This window comes from Haemaphysalis longicornis, unplaced genomic scaffold (genome assembly GCF_048455015.1).
Source record: "Haemaphysalis longicornis isolate Haplotype H1 unplaced genomic scaffold, Haemaphysalis longicornis Haplotype H1 scaffold_2, whole genome shotgun sequence".
NCBI lineage: Eukaryota > Metazoa > Arthropoda > Arachnida > Ixodida > Ixodidae > Haemaphysalis > Haemaphysalis longicornis.
This window is the reverse complement of record NW_027526295.1, coordinates 6,621,189-6,638,441: the sequence shown is the minus strand read 5'-3', so window position 1 is coordinate 6,638,441 and position 17,253 is coordinate 6,621,189. Positions and strand designations below refer to the sequence as shown.

The window sequence follows — 17,253 nt, the reverse complement described above, 5'->3', positions numbered from 1 at the left end:
AGCCTGCGCGCGTTTTGTGAACTAGTTCGTGTAGCCATGAACGTTGCGGCCCCAAAAAAGGTGAACTCAATATAGAAAACATCGGCGGAAAACAAAAAAGTTAACTTACAAAAAAAAAAAGCACGTACACGCGGGGATTCGAACTCGTGACTCGCAAAACATTTGCGGTGAATTCCTAACGCCCCAGACCGCTAGGCCACGGAGCGGGACGCACATGCCCTGCTAATATAGGGTATATATTGTATAACCTGTTTACACTTTTATTTAGTTTTCGCATTTCAAGCCGCTTAGGTGACTATTTGTTGTACTGCGATCGTGCAGTAAGCGTCGCCCGAGTTTCCACAGTAGCTCACGTCTAGCAATTGCATTTCGTAGACGGAAAAGCGTTCGCAGATGCGTAGTCGTGCTGCTGACCGCTGTGCTTGTTCGCCCAGCGCAAAAAAGTGCTTCCCGCGCCCTAGTTTTACGCTGTACGGTAAAAATATCAGTTGATTTTATTTCCTTAGTACCTATATTGACTTCGCTGACTCTTCTCCCGCCTTCAAGAGGCCTTATATTTTCCTCTGGCGTACCAGTCAGCGAAGCGTCGCATGTGCAGCGCTTGTGTGAAGCGACCTTGACTTGGAGCTAGATACAGTGTACAAACAAACCAAGTAAAGAAAGGCACATTCTTCCATTCACAAACGTGTCCTGGCTTCGTTTCAACTAAGCGAATGAATTGCGACCAAGCAATTTTTTTTAACCTCCTTGATTGCGACGACCCGCCGGCGGCCGGCGGACGAAACGCTGGGCCGACTGACTCTGTCGGCCGGGGAGCCGTGCAGTAGCGCAGCCGTGGCGCAGCCAATTGCCAGCTCATCCCCTCCTGACGTCACACGAAAACGCCACAGAAAATGGGCGAGCGTAAAGAGAGGAGGACAGCGTTTTCGAATTAGTTTTTCTACTAAATAAAATCGCGTAAACGCGCCTAGAGTGGTCGAAACATGGCCTGGGGACTCCGGACTACAATTTGCGCTAGTAATCCCGCAATGTTTACATATCACTTCAGTGTCCCTTTAATGACCAGCGGTTACCTTGCCTTCGGATTACATGCCCTGCCCACACCGATTTGTTCTTCTTAATTTCTACTAATATATCCTTAACACGCGTTCGTTCCCTGACCCACTCCGCTCTCTTCTTGTCCCTTAATATTACACCTATCATCTTCCGCTCCATTGCCCACTGAGTCGTCCTCAATTTAAGTTGTGACCAAAATGCAGATTTGGTGGAAGTTCCACCTTTAATCGTTATAATGGCATAAATGGAGATCATTGGTCTCATTGGGATCTGACAAAATCAAAATCTGACAAAATCAAAATTATGCACCTTGTACATCTCCCCCAAAACAAGACAATAAACAATACTTTCTGCAAGACAACATTAAAAATACAAAAAAAAATAGCGTAAATGGACCAAATCTGCAGTGCGCCTTGCATCTTCGGTAAAAAAATCATAATTTGTGACGTGAAGGCACTTGATCGCTATAATGGTATAAATTTACATGTTTGGCAAAAAGACACAAAAGGAAACCTCAAACGAATAAAGTAATGCAACGGCTTTCGCTACTCATAACCACATCTCGGCATAAGGAACTCGCGCTCTGGACAAGCGGCACAAGAATGCTACACATCAGTGGACAATTCTCTGCATTCCTGCAGATTTTTTTTTTTTTTCGCCATTGTCTTCGCTTTCTCTTTTTTGGTTAGGGGAGGGTTGCTTTGTAATCAGGCACATTTCTGGACTGTAACTTAAAACCGCCACCTTTTTGTCTTGCGGACATCTTTCTTTCTTATCACTCTGAGAACCTTTGTTTCTAAGCCAGAACAGGCCCGTCACCATATGCTTGTAGCTGTGTCAACTATGTTAATATCATATGTAAAATAAATATGTGAAAATGTGAATATTAAATGTTCGCTGTGAATGAGTTTCTATGAGTGCACACGTGAGGAGCAGTGTGTAAAGCCGAGAATTATTAAGAAATACTCCAACTGCCGTTCCCATTCTAAACTTGAATTCTACAACCAACAATAGTTTCCATCAGAAACCAGAAGCACTCGCGAGAGTGATATTTGTTTCATAGAGTCCAATAACGCCAAGGCTTTGAGTCTTAAAAAAGTGCACTATGACACCCCACTTCACCTCAGTGGTGCATAAAAGGAAAGCATTGAAGAAGGCGAGTCCGAAAGGAGCTCAAAAGAAATAATTGTCTTCCGGTGCAAACTCCTCCTTTTGCACCGCGTCAATATGTCTTTCAGTCCTTGGGGTTCAGTCCTTGCAGGCGTCGGAAATTAGTTCCGCATGTGACTCGGGAACGAAGTCGGGAAAGAATTTACACCATCTCGAAACCCGATTCCCCCTAAAGTCTTCCACGCATGGGGACTTCAGAGAAGTTTCTCAGAATCGAACCCAGACATCAGTCAACAGTTTTGAGCTTGCGTTCTGCCTCATACGGATTTCTTGTAAGGGTTGCAATTAAAAGACTTTCATTACGGCTTCGTTTTGTAGCAAAAGTTCAGGGTATAGTTACCAACAGTGCGTTTCTGTCGAGAAAGTGCCGCCAAAGGTGGGCTCTGGTTCTGCCGCGTGGGTGCACACATGGAACAGCGGCGGCTGCCCGATGCCCTGCGTTCTGCAGCGGCGCCTTCATCCCCAAACGAAACTTGGGCGGGAGTTTCATGACCAGAAAGGCATTAATTAACGCTGTCGATAATGAAAAAAAAATAGGCCGCCATCGCAAGAAGTGCAGGCCTGTCTAAGCAGACGGTCCACTCGACCATCGGGAACAAGGATGCTGCCGAAAAACGCGACTCCAGTGGGGTTGAAGAACACTCTTTCGAATACACTGAGTGGCGCTACCGGTGGTCAGGTCTGTTCTTGTCGCAGGTTTTTATGTAATCAAGAACTCGAATTCAGTCGGCATTTATCATTCTTGCGCATGCATCCTTCCCATTCCATTCAGTGAAAAGGGTAAGAAAATGCCTCAAGTAGGGGTTGGTTCCCATCCATTGTGTGCCATTGTGTGCCACTTAAAGGCATACAAGGGGAGCGGCTGTCCCGGGCTTGGCCGAGAGCGTGGATCTCCAGGAGCTCGCCAAGCCGTTCACTTGGCCCGTCTCCCGCTGGGAGACTTGCCCTGTTGGGGCACCCCTTGTGCAGGTCGACTGTGCGCCGAGAAAGGAGAGGACACGTGCAGGGGACCGAGTGCCAGAAGGAACCGCAGTTGCTGTGGGCACTGCACGGACAAAAAAAAAACTGTTCACATAATAAGCGTTGCGGATATACTAAACAGAATAGAACAGAACATGACAACCCTCTACCACTGAGCCTTTTTAAGTTACCGGCGCTCAGTACAAGAGCTACGATGAACGATTGCTTTAATTTACCGGTTGCTAAAAATGTATGCAGTCGGCGGCCAATAGAATTTCATGGTGCTCTTATTTGGAGTGCTATACAGGCAGATGTGAAAGCCGCACACAACTTTTCTGCGGCCATGAAGTGTTTTATGTTATAGGATAGTTACTGTAGTTTGAGTAATAATCTGCACTTTCCTTTGTCCCCAAAAATGCGTTGTGTAATCCAGTATATGTGTTTGTACCTGTTCCGTTTGCCACTGGCTACCGTTTGCCGAGTTATGCGGTATGTCTAACCATTGGTCCCGACACTAGGCAGCCCGGCTATGAGATTTTTTTGCATCAAATGTTGAAAGTGACAATAAAAAACAAAGAAGTCCAGGGCCATTAAATGGTTGGAATGTGCCGGGAACCGAAGCTTCACTCGAGCGTACTGTGGCGGTGCAGAGATGAGCCTGCAGCTGACGCGGCAGATGCAGCGCATCCTGGCGGCCGACTACCGGCTGACCCAGCTGCACCTGAGCGCCTCGTCGTCCCCCCCGGCCTCGGCCTCGGCCTCTGCCGGGCCCCCGTGGCTCGGCCGGCGGCCCGGGGGGGAGGAGTCGTCCTCCGACTCGCTCGACTCGTCCGACGAGGAGAGCCTCAGCTTTGGCCGGTCCCTGTCCAGGTCCCGGGTGCAGCGGCTGGCGGCGGGACGCTTCTGGGTGGCCTCCCCGCCACCCCCGGCCGGCGACCACCAGCCCGCTCCCGAGGTGAGTGCTTTGACCAGGCTACTTCTAGGCACTCAGCCCTTGCAAATTGGGAAGGTCAGGCGGCTGCTTTCTTCCCCTCGGAAAGTGGTACATGGTGTCACTCACAGCGTTTAGCTACAGCGTGGCACAGCGATAAATGAGCGAACTTTTTTCGAGCTGCTGCCTTCCCACTCAAACTTCACTCCAAGGTCACCCTGTGTGGTCCATTGGGCTTAACACTCAAGAATGGCAGCATTCCTGAAAACAACAACGGGAAATAAATGAAAAAATTTTGGCCTATAGGGGAGCCAGCACCTATTTCAGACATCATGGCTATCTTGGAAAAACAAACACTTGCGTGTCGACGTTTTGGCACTCTTAAAGGGACACTGAAGTGAATTTGTCAAGCTCCTGTTTTTGCTTGCACTGCGTAGACTGGCTCAAATTAGCACACTTTTCATCGTTTATACGGTTGACAAATCGGTAATTATTTTACAAAGCGCGAAAGAAGAAAAACTACCGTGCGCGGTTTACGGCGGCCGCACCAACTAAAGCTGTGACGTTGGGAGGAGCGGGCACCGTGATTGGACGATGCCCAAGGTGAGCAACAAACAAGTTTCGGTTTTGGTTTCGGTTCTGTAAAACACAACCGGTGGCGTTGTTAGATGGGCATTCTCAATAACTCAGTAATCATTGTACCGCGCTTCTGCCATGTTGTCAGCTGTAAAAATGCATAAAGATAAGCCTCCCAGGACGGCTTGGAATTGTAGCATTCACTAGCCGAGGCCTACGCAGTGCATGGACACCCTCCGCGTACCCGCAGACGCCCAAATGTCATGCGCTTTTCCCCCATATTTGGAGCTTGCCTCACTCATGCCTGTACCGTAAAAAGCGTGTTCGCACCAGGCCAAGGTCTGTTCATTCTGGCCTGCGCCCACTGCCTGCAAGCAGTCGGTGCTTATGGCAACAGCACGCCAACGAGAACTCGCTAGCGCGCCAGTGCCAGCCTGCGCGCGTTCGTGGAGCCATGAAGTAGTTCGTGGAGCCATGAACAGTGCGGCCCAAAAAAAGGTGAACTCAATGTAGAAAACATCGGCAGAAAACGAAAAAGTTAACTTCCAAAAAAAAAAAAAACAGCACGTACCTGCGGGGACTTGAACTCGTGACTTGCAAAACACTTGCGGTGACATACCTAGCGCCCCAGACCACTCGGCCATGGGACGGGCTCCGCCGACCTTGGTAATATAAGATATATATTGTACAACAAGTTTACACTTTTATTTAGTTTTGGCATTTCAAGCAGCTTAGGTGACTATTTGTTGTACTGCGATCGCGCAGTAAGCATCGCCCGAGTTTCCACAATAGCTCAAGTCTAGCAATTGCATTTCGTAGACGGAAAAGCGTTCGCAGATGCGTAGTCGTGCTGCTGACCGCTCTGCTTGTTCGCCCAGTGCAAAAAAGTGCTTCCCGCACCCTATTTTTACGCTGTACGGTAAAAATATCAGTTGATTTTATTTCCTTAGTACCTATATTGACTTCGCTGACTCTTCTCCCACCTTCAAGAGGCCTTATATTTCCTACTGGCGTACCAGTCAGCGAAGCGTCGCATGTGCGCTTGTGCAGCGCTTGTGGGAAGCGACCTTGACTTGGAGCTAGATACAGTGTACAAACTAACCAAGTAAAGAAAGGCCCATTCTTCCATTCACAAACGTGTCTTGGCTTCGTTTCAACTGAGCGAACGAATTGCGACGACCCGTCGGCGGCCGGCGGACGAAACGCTGCGCCGACTGACTCTGTCTGAAGGCCGGGGAGCCGTGCAGTAGCGCAGCCAATTGCGAGCTCGGCTCCTCTCGACGTCACACGAAAACGCCGCAGAAAATGGGCGAGCGTAAAGAGAGGAGGACAGCATTTTCGAATTAATTTTTCTACTAAATAAAATCGCGTAAACGCGCCCAGAGTGGTCGTAACATGGCCTGGGGACTCCGGACTACAATTTGCGCAAGTAGTCCCGCAATGTTTACATATCACTTCAGTGTCCCTTTAACTCCTTCCTTACAGGGTCATAAGCCATCGAACACAGAGTTCCGATGCTTCGGAACATCTCGCGAAAGCTAAAAACTGCGCCTTGTGGACAACTGACACCATCTGGCGTATTTATTGGCAACGAGAGAATGTCTTGTTGACATTTTATGTGCAGAGACAGCGCTGTGGGTGAAATTTGAACCCCCAATAACGGCGAGTTGTGCAAAAATGGCGTCCGCTTCACGGCACGCTCCACAAAAGGGGAAAGCTGTGGCAGGGACTTCGACAGCTGCTGCTGCTGATGATTTTTGTTACCCCAGCAGCAGTGATGACTCCGCCAGCGATGTGGATTTGTTAGATTTTAGTTCTGACGAAGGCGCTCCCATTCAAATGCCTCGGGCTTCGACAGGTGCTGCCAGGTGGGTTCATTTTTAGATGCGACTGCATCTCATTCACTCGCCTTGTCCATGCAGCGTTGGCGTTGTTGTCGTCCGCCCCTCCCCCATTCTCCTCGCCACGCGAGCTGCGCTCTCCGCCGCTCACCCCCTCTCCTCTCCGATGCCCCTCTCTCGTCCACACCCCTCCCTCTACACTATAAAAAAAATAATAGTTAGCGGCGCCCGGTTTCGATCCCACGACCCTGTGGGCGGAACGCGAGGTACATGGTGCTGTTCCCACTGCGCCACAAAACCGAGACAGAATCAAATGCTACGAACGCGCCTTATATCCTTGACTCATTCAAACTACGTCAAGAAGCTACTGATACAACGCATGATGGGGCAATGATTAACACTTGCAATAAAAGAAAAGCAGCTCTCACTTACAGCAACAATGATGGAGTAAAGGTCGTTGCGACAGCGAAGCCCCAAGCATACCACTTAGAGAGATTGACCAAGATTGGCCAATAAAACATAATAATAATAATAAAACATAATAATCATGCACGTTCCCGACACGTTTCACGCGATTTCAGAACCAATCCAACGGAAACACCAAGTGAACCCCACGATGCGTCGCATCTACACAGGGTTCCCCTCGTGGGGAGGTGGGCGCAATTTTTTCACTTCGCTATGTATTTATACAGTTGAACCTCGTTATAAGAGACATTGATGTAAGAGACAAATGGGTATAAGAGGCACTATTCACCCACATGGTTGGCTGCCCTATGTTTCCCATTAAATTGACCTCTTTTATAACAGACATCGGATGTAGAAGATTGGTTATAAGGGACAGGTGATCCTGGAACTTTAATCAATAATCTCCCTTGTAACAGACATTTTAACTTCAGATGCAGAGCCACCGGTCACTAATTGCAGTTGCTTCCATTCTGGAAACACAGGTGGATGAGAAACGCCTGCAGTCACTATTTATTATAATTTCAGCAAACACAAAGTGGTTCAGTCAGCTATGAAATGACAATGAGAAGCCCTGCCAATGGAAATGCATCTTACAGAAGTGGTTGAGGCTTACTGCCATCCATTGGAGCGCGATTGCACATGCGGGCTCTCCCACTCACGTAGCTCCCAATCAAGAAGCATCGCAAATGTTGAGTCCTGCAAGCATAATGAATAGCCTGAGCACACAGCGGAAGAAGCTGTGCACCCTGGCTATTCATCAGGCTTGTGAACTCAACATCTACGATTCATCTTCCACAAACAGTGAAAGAAGAAAAAGCTTGTAGAATCGGTTGTAAAAAACAGTGTAAGTACAGTCATGAAGCAAACAAAGATTCAGAACTGTTTCATAAATTCTGGGGGCCAAACATAAATTAGAATGCATCTTTTGAAACATACTGTAGCGTTCTTTTGAGCTTGTTTTAGTCATTCGGTGCCCACATTGAACTAGGGTCTGATTAGTAAGTGAAAACATGGTTCCCTGCTTATAAGAGACATGTCATATAAGAGACAGAAACTGCTCCCCGGTACGTGTCTCTTATAAAGGGGTTCAACTGTAACCAGAACGTGCTTCCTATCTGACGACTGCAGTTTTACTTTGATGTGCAGGGTCTGGACAGTGTACGGCGGAGATATTTGGCAAATTCACCACACCGTATCACATTATCACCTTTAAAGGAGCCATGAAGAGAAAACACAAGTTTGGTTCATTCAAAAGATTGTCTCGTTAGAATCATACTGACACCACTTTTAACGTAAACTTCGCTCAAATAAGCTACATAATTAGGAAAAAACGGGAATGGTCATGCGACCCACCAGCTCATTTCCCGCAACAGAACCTATGATGTCACATGAGCTAAGCTCTGCGATTGGCGGAGGCTGGCAGAAGGAGATGAAAATTAGGTAGAGCTTACAAAATAGACGAACGAGCGATTTGCGCTTAAATTTAGGGCACATTCTTTACAAAGCAATAAGAATGATGGGACAAACAGTGGAAGTTACGAAAGCACATGTAAACATAGAAGTACTGATGCGTTCTGCTGTTCGTACTGCGCACAGCATGCTTGGTTTAGCTGTGCACAGCACTGCGGGGCTTGGGGTTGTCTCGGACGACACTGGCCGATTGACGCAAGCAACGGTGTCTTACGCGACCCCATTTGTCGAGCGAGCACTGTTTCAGGGAACGAATATTTTCTCCCAGAACAAAAACAAGCCAGGTTTAAATGCGGGCAAAAACAAACCAAACGCTTGCCACGGTATGGTGGCGCCATCTAGGTTATGGAACGTAAAGAAACGCAGGAACAAACCAACACCGCTGTACAGGGTGGAGACAACCTTTAAACGGTCCCGTGCCGCCAATTGGGCCAACGGGCTCAACGCGTTATTCTTTTCGTTTCCCACGAGACCTAGCAACGCGAAACAGACAATATGATTCAAACTTCTTCAGTAAACCGCGTTGCGGCGATAATTTTAGCGCGGTTTTGACACAATGACTTGCTTCGGCGGCGAGTGAGCAACCGAAAATGGCGGCGCCAGCGTATACGTGTCTCTACCCTGTACGGCGGATGCATGAATGAAGGTACTCTAGGCTGCAGAGCGGTCGGTTCCTGTGATGTCATTTGGGACCACGAAAACGCACGATTGAGCGGGAAAATTAAAATTTTAACCTAAATTGTTTAATTTCTCAGTGAATAAAGCACCGTTTGTATCCGGACAAGCGCTGGGGGCCCTATAAAACACGAAATCTTTCGAATAAAACCAACTTGCATTTTCTCTTCATGGCTCCTTTAAGATACCTAGCCCTTGCGCTGCTGAGCACGAGGTCGCGGGTTCGATTCCCGGCCGCGGCGGCCGCTTTTCTGATGGAGGCGAAAAGCAAAAACGCCCGTGTGTACGAGATTTCGGCGCACGATAAAAATCCCCAGGTGGTCAAAATTAATCCGGAGCCCTCCACTACGGCGCGCCTCATCGCCTGCGTTGCGTCGGCGCGTTAAACCCCATAATCAATCAATCAAGATACCTAGCCTGGCGCTCGTGTCAGATTAGTGCTGCAGAGCGATGTGTGCTGCTTCTCAAGAGCTATGGATTTTTTTTCTTGTTTTTTTAGCACTAAAGGGATGAGGATTTTATTTAAGAACAGAAACAACTATGCTTGGATGCATATTTGCAAAACTGTGCTTGGATGCAGACTGACTTACCCTCGAGTGGCTTCGTGGAGTGGCACAGCCGTCGGTTCTGGTAGGTTGACGAGCCCGCAAAAATCGAGAACTTGATGTACAGAGTTAATGCATATAATGAATCATAGCTTAGGAATGTAAGAAGAACTTGTATATCTTAGAACTGCTAAAATAATTTTTAGGCTCAGTACAACCGCCTATATACATTGTGTGTATACTTTTTCGTGCATTTCTTTTTTCTGATTATTTGACCAATGAACTGTAAGTAATTGTACCTTTCACAATACTGCTCTTATGTGTTTGGAAGAGCAATCTGTAATCTACAATTTCATGCATATCAAAGCTAAATGTGTCCATTAACTAAAGAGAAAAAAATAGTTTTGTGGAAGCACTCAAGACTGGTTGTTTGTCTATGGCAATATGCTCTACGGTTTCCCGATCCCAGCCGCAGCATACACAAGTTTTGTCCTGCTCCCTGTAGATGGCCGTGTTTGTCCATGTTCGGAGACGCCCCCGCCCATGCTTCAAAGAGCAATGCACTGCCTTGCGACAACCCCTTCCATTCTCTGTACCCAATTCGTAGTCTCTGCTGCTTTTACCTGCTTTTTAACTGTTGCGTATACCCCACTTTCCCTTACCGACTTTCCGTACCGGTTAGTCGGCTGTCTGGTTCTCCGTCTCCACCGCGTGTCCATGCTCCTCATACGCAGGCACCTGAACACTCCCATGGCCCATTTTTCCTCCCACATGTCTCGTAGCCTTTCCTCAAATTTTGTCTTGTTCTGCGCCTCCCTTGCCTCAAAGGACGGCCAGCCCATATCCCCCTGTACCGCTCCATTCGTCGTTTTGCCATGGGCCTACCGCGCCGATACCAACAGGCCCGCGCAAGTGAGCCAGCTTCGGGAGGGGCCGGTCTTCGCACTTCCCCTTCTAGCCACCTTGTCCCGGAAGTCGCACCGTGGTTTTGTCGCCGAAATTGTTGTCTGGAAAATCGAACATTTGGCTTTATTTTGTCCAAAATATCGGTTCATATACATTACTCATGTAGGACAACTGGCGGTCCCTCGGGAAAGTCTGGAATATCCAGCAAGTCCGAATTGTCGGAGTCCGGAAAAACGCTCGGCTGCTGTAGTAGCTGTACTCTGAATACGGTCCACATGCATATTTAGATCCGCATTTCTCCAAGTCATGTTGACCGAATTTCGTTAGTGCGGATGGGCACAGAAGTGGCCAGTGCATTGGGTGTAACACCAGTTTGAAATCATCAGCTGGCAGGGGAGTGAGCTTGCTCAGTGCTTGCTCAGCGCTGCTGCATGTTGAGGCCCGCTTGGATGGTGCGTTGCTGGATGTGGTTGTGAAGCGTAGCCCTGCCTGTCTGCGTTCCCCACTCTTGGTCGCTTGCTCGGGCCTGTTTTGCACTCGGAGGTCAACAGCTGGCCGAATGAAGGGTACTCAGTCCACTGTGGCATGCCTTCGGTGCAGTAAAGGCGATTTTGGGCATTTCTGGATGAATGGCTCCTCCAGGGGAATAATTGGCACTGTCCACTGTTGCCCCGTGCAGGCGGCCACCCTGCGGCGGCGGCGGCGGCCCCCGGCCCCGGCCCCCTCGTCGCGGGCCCGCTCGCCCCCGCTTCCTCCGGTGATCCTGTCAGGGCCCTCCTCGCGGCCGCCGCCACCAGACCCGTGGAGTGCGCCCGCCTACGTGTCCGCGCCCTACGAGGGCAGCTTCCGGCCACGGCTCAGTAGTGAGTGGGGCCTCTCCTTCCCTTGGGGCTGGGGATGATGGCCACTGGAGTGATTCCCCTTTCTCCCTGCCAGGCGTGTACGAGGCGGGACCCAACCTGACCCACCGCATCCAGTGCTGGGACATCACGGGCTCCCAGCTGCCCGACATTGGCGATGGTGAGTGCCTTCTCGGGGACCCATTCTCTGAAGCCGTTTCAAGAGCCCTAACCACCTGCTGTGCATCTTGTTCCTTCTGCCGATTCTCGTGGAGCCACTTTAGCTGCTTCCTGCCAGGTATATCGCTTGCAGGAGCTTGGGCACTCTTAGTCGTAGGTTATTGACTTCGCTAATTGCATGCCAAGGCTTTTCAAAAACGAAACTGAAACCGGCATGGCTGACTGAATACTGAGGGAAGCAGCGTGCCTCGCAGTGTATAAAAACTGTACTTTGTGTTTAGATATGATGAGCTCACGGAAAGCTTTGGTTTATGTTTATTTCACGTGTTCAACCACTTGGGAACCTTTTTTTCCCAGGAAAAGATCTGTAGGTGCTTATCCAATGAGTGCTCACCGTTCATCACTTTTGTGACGTCACAAACCGTAGTACCCAAATGCTTGTTGGGCTCCGTCCCCTGTTCTCACATTTCTGCCTTATTAAATCACTTGGTTTGACTTCCTCTTCATCAGCATCGTAGCAGACGACGCTAATCATCGTTATTTCATTGCGCTCGTCACGAGCGGCTCACGCGCGCCGCTTTCTAGCAGATTCCATTGGAGCCTCATCCTATCAAGACGTGTCTGAGCATCGCGCTGCAGCTGGAGGACCCAGACTTCGAACACATGGTGCCGGGACTTCTGGACGACGCCAAGCCCATCGACGCACGGAGCCGCGAAAGCCGAGGAAAAGACTGCGATCTTGGCGAATTCTCAGCTGCGTGCGACCAAATGGAACGGCAGCCTACGGGCGCAACTGGATGGCCTTCTAGCGGAAGTGGAGGGCCACATGCAGAGGCGACGGCAGGAGCGGTGAGTGTACGGCTCGAGCCAATCGGTGCACTTTGTGGCCAGGTAGAGAAGTTGGACGAGACCTAGTGAACAGCGGGACGACAGACGCTGGTCAGCACTGCCGCGAATCTTCGTCTCAAGCTGCAAGAATGCCGGCTTTCAATACCACGTCCGACGACCGTCCACGCATTACTAACTGGCAAATGCAAGCTTCCCCAGCTAGAGGTCCTCAAATTTGACGGGAACCGCAGATCGTGGCAGTGATTCTGGACTCGGTTTTCGGGGGCCGTCGACGAGCTCAGCACGGCTGACAAGTTTAACTACTTGAGCAGCCTCGTGACTGGAGCAGCTGCAGCAGCCACAGCCGAACTGCAGGCTACCCAAGACTGCTACAAGGACACCATCGAGATATTGAAGAAGCGCTTCGGAGATGACCGCACCATCGTGCAATATCATCTGTGGGGCCTCCTGGAGTTGAAGCCGGTGTCGTCGTCATCCGGCGTCCGGAAACTGAGGCAACTTTACGATCGGGTCCAGGTTCATATCCAGAGCCTCAAGGCGCTTGGCATGAGCTCCACGACCTAGTGCGCTATGCTGCGTGAAATCCTGCTAAGGGTCCTGCCGACAGACATGGTCCCGCAGTTCCATGAGGGGCGCAGGACGCTGTTTTCCTCAGATGGGGCTTCATCAAGCCCACACCGCGACTCCTGTGGTCGAACGGCCCCTCCAGATAAGGAGCTTGAAGTGCTTTTGGAATTCTTTGACCACCAGCTTGTATGTCGAGAAGTCGTGGCTGAACGCGCGGCAGAGAAAATTCAACGCACCCCAGAGAAAGAAATACGAAAACCCAACCGCCCGTGTGACGTTCCCACGGCAGCTGCTCTGCAAAGCTACGTGAGCAGGCCACGGCAGGGCTTTTTCTGCCACTCGGGAAAGCCTGCGACTTGACAGAACTCGGCCTTTCACGCGAAAAGGAGACACTCGCCAAAACGGGACGAGGCTTCCCTTGCCTCAGGAAGAGGGGCCACATGGCTAAACAGTGCAGAAGCCAGCCTAAGTGTGGCAAGGGCTCGAGGAGGCATGCAACAGGCGTGTGCGCCTCAGTCAGTACTGAGAACGACGAGGGCAAGGTTACCTCGACCCCCCTCAACTGGGTCTCCAAACGAGAGGGCTCAGTCGTGCCGCTGCAGACTCTCACAGCCAAAGTGGGAGGCGTGAAAACGTCCGGACGCTACCGAGTTCTCTTCGATGGAGGGAGCCAGCGGAGCCTCATTATAGCCAGTGCTTCTTAATGACTCAGTTGCCAACCGCTGGGCGAGGGCCGTAGGTGTGTTTGGAGGTCAACACGCGCGGAAAACAATGACAAAGGTGCGAGTCTTCATTTTCGCTGGAGGCGATCAGTATCGAAGCCCTGGAAATGCACACGATTTGCAGCAAAAAGGTTCCTGTACCAGAAGAAAGAGTTCTAAAGAAAATGAATAATATGCACATCGATACAAGGATTGGAGGATAAACAGATTGCAGTCCGATCAGACTATCAGTGAGGCCTAGAGACCTAATTAGGATGGACTGTGCAAGGCCCATTGCCTGTAGCCAGTGCGGTTGTGCTGCGATCGTACTAAACTTTTCCCTCCTTTCTGGGACATTGGAAGCATCATCGGAGTTGGTGCTGCCGAATTGCGAGCAAAACACCACAAAGAAAGACATCCCCACAACCAGAGCATCCGCTACCCGGCTTATACGCCTGGAAAATGACTAGCCTTTTGGAGCTAATTCGAGTCCTGTCCTCATGAAGGCTACCTTGAAGCACCACTTTCAACTCTCTGAAAACCGCTACCCACTGGCAGACCGACCAGCACAATACTCCATATATATGAACGATCCGCTCATAAGAGCCGGCGCTCATAATGAAGAAACGATGGCGAACAAGGAAACAGAGATGGTGCAAGAAGCTTCCACGAACCGGCCAGCAACACCCCTGCTGTAGTTTCTACCTTTGAACAAGGAATGACTCCGCCGGAAAAATCCCTCTACTTCCCTCCTGGAGCCCTAAAAGTGCTCGGCCTTCTTCAGAACCAGCGCTTGGATACCTTTTCGTTCAAGCCCCAGAACATCCTGCACTCCATCAAGGAAACAGAGGCAACAGAAAATCTTTGTGAGTGAACAATACGAACCGAGTCGGAGAGACACAAACGCAAAAAGAAAGAGCGAGCCAGGAGAAGTCATGCCAAGCCCAAAGCGAGGCTTCTAGGGAAAATGTACGTGGTCCAGACAAGCACAAACACTTCTGGCGCTCTAACCAGGAACCTGGCTTGCAAACACACTGTGCCATGACCCGAAGGTGCAACAGCAATTTGTCAGACGGTGTAAACACCGATGGCGGAGAAAGCTGGAGGATCGATGCTCGGAAATTTCACCTGGAAACAAGAAAAGCGCCTACTCATTGAAGCAAGACAGTATGCTACTCTGCAAAACTGTGTAGTTTCGGAAAGAAAAGATTTCATCGGCGGACAGACACGATGGCTTCATCTGTCATCTGCCTGCGGGGCAGACTGTTGCGACTTCCTCATCAGCATCGTAGCAGACGACGCTAATCGGCACGAGCGCCCGCTTTCTAGCAGATTCCATTAGAGCCTCATCCTATCAAGACGTGTCGCTCCGCTGTCTGAGCATCGCGCCGCAGCGGGAGGACCCAGAGGTCCCACACAACTGCTAGTTGTCGGAATGGTGAATCTGGATTTTGGGCGCCGTAATCTACCAATGGAGGCCAACTTGTTTCCACCCTTTAGTGTCCCTTCAAACAGTCCAAGTCAAAGGGGGTATCTAAGATGTTGAAGTGGCCCGGTTCAGTCCTGCAAGAGCATCCGCTGGATGTCCAAGTCGTGGTCATGAGGGCTTCTGATGATGATGATGATGATTAGTGGCTTTCCCTTTGAATCAGGGCGTCGGTTGTCAGCAACCGACTTGCCTGTTTTATTACGTTTACTTGCCCTACTCCCAGCTAACCTATAGATTTGCTTCCTCCCTCCCATCTCTCCCTCTTTTCTGTTTTAAACTCATCGCCCCCACCCCCCTTTTTTCTCCCCTCGCTGTTCTAAATTCTCGTCCGCATGATTACTCCGCCTTCGTACCCATCCCTTCCCTACTTTTCCTCCACCACCACTCCAGTCGCCTCTTCGTCACCTCTATGGCCTTGAAGTTGAGGTTCCCCCTCGCCCCAAATCCCAAAGCCTCCGCCAGCGTCGTTTCCCCCTCACCCTGCGGTGGCCGTATCTCTGTGCATCTCCTGACAATATGGTCTATAGTTTCCCGATCACTGCCGCAGCATGCACACGTTTCATCCTGCTGCCTGTAGCTACCCGTGTATGCCCGGGTTCTCAGGCACCCTGCCCGTGCCTCGAAGAGCAACGCACTGTCTCTCGTATTGCCATAGAATCCCTCCTTCTTAATTTCCCGTTTCTCTGCCCTATAAGTCTCCAGGGTTTTTTTCGCTTCCATTCTCTATGCCCACTTCGTCGTCTCTGCTGCCTTTACCTGCTTTTTAACTGTTGTGTAAACCCCGCTGTCCCCTACCGACTTTCCGTACCGCTTAGTCAGCTGTCTGGTCCTCCGTCTCCACCGCGTGTCCATGCTCCTCAAATACAGGTACTTAAACACCCTCGCGGCCCATTTTTCGTCCTCCATGTCACGAAGTCGCTCCTCAAACTTTATCTTGCTCTGCGCCTCCCTCGCCTCGAAAGACGACCAGCCCATATCCCCTTGTACCGCGTCATTTGTAGTTTTACTGTGGGCCCCTAGGGCCAATGTGCCTACCGCCCTCTGATTTACTTCCAGGCCCGCTTGGGTCTCTGACTTCATGCACAGAACCGAATTAGCGAAAGTTAATCCTGGTACCATGACCCCTTTCCAGGGCATATTATGATGCCCTCTGGTGGCCGGGGTTGGGAGTGGAGTAGAGGACGAGTTTGGGTAGAAATCGGCTGGTCCCATCTCAGGTGGCCTCGGGTATCTGCGCCAATACAGATGTGAAGAGGCAGGCGTTCCACACCGCGAGTTTGCCGGCGTGGCTGTCCAAGGGAAGTCGCGAGTACGGCGGCAGGCTTGACAAGGAATCGGGACGATGGTTTCCACCGCATGCCTGTTGTGGGGCAGTCCCTGTGTGCAGGAGGCGACGACGAGGGTGACACTGACCATGGGTCCAGTGCCCTCATCGTTGGCACAGTCGGCCAACTTGTCGTGCAAGCGCAGGAGACTGCCTTCGTGGGCAGCACTGGTGACATTTAAGCTCGATGGGGCAAAATGCTAGCCGGGGTCGCTTAACCCTTTCGCTGTCACTGACGTACCGGTATGTTTTCACATTTCTCCTCTGCAGTGTCACTGACATACCGGGACATTTTCCATCTTGCGTTCAGAAATTCGTGCCATAGCGCAAAGCTGCCTTGCCTGGACTGTTTGCGCCATCTGTCGAATCTTTCTAGTAGCTCGTATTTTCACTCGCAAGCTCAATACACGGTGTATGGTCTACACTTGTTACAGCGGATCCAGCAGCAATGGACTTCCGGTTACAAGAGACTATTTCTGTTGGTTTGTTTGGTCCCCATGCATTTTAAATAGGGTCTACTCCGCTCATAACGGACTAGAGCAGACTATTTTAGGCGAAAATTGTTTCGACTGAATGTTTATAGTGGACTTCTGCGGGGGCCAGCATCCAATATGCTTCTTCTTTGATTAGTTTGGTATGAAAACTGTTATGTCTGGCAATATTGTTGGCAGCTGGTTTGTTGGTGCAGCCAAGCCAAGCCAGTGGCCTC

At 50.3% G+C, this 17,253-nt stretch overlaps 1 protein-coding gene across 2 annotated transcripts in view; it reads left to right on the top strand.

Annotated features, from left to right (window-relative positions):
• LOC144168715 (activating molecule in BECN1-regulated autophagy protein 1A-like) overlaps positions 1-17,253 on the top strand; it is a 101,187-nt gene that overhangs the window by 61,887 nt on the left and 22,047 nt on the right. For both annotated transcript variants that reach the window (XM_077697661.1, XM_077697660.1), the window contains exons 11-13: positions 3,837-4,141; positions 11,275-11,458; positions 11,532-11,615. In XM_077697661.1, coding sequence (XP_077553787.1) covers positions 3,837-4,141; positions 11,275-11,458; positions 11,532-11,615 — 573 coding nt within the window. The remainder of the gene's footprint in view (positions 1-3,836; positions 4,142-11,274; positions 11,459-11,531; positions 11,616-17,253) is intronic.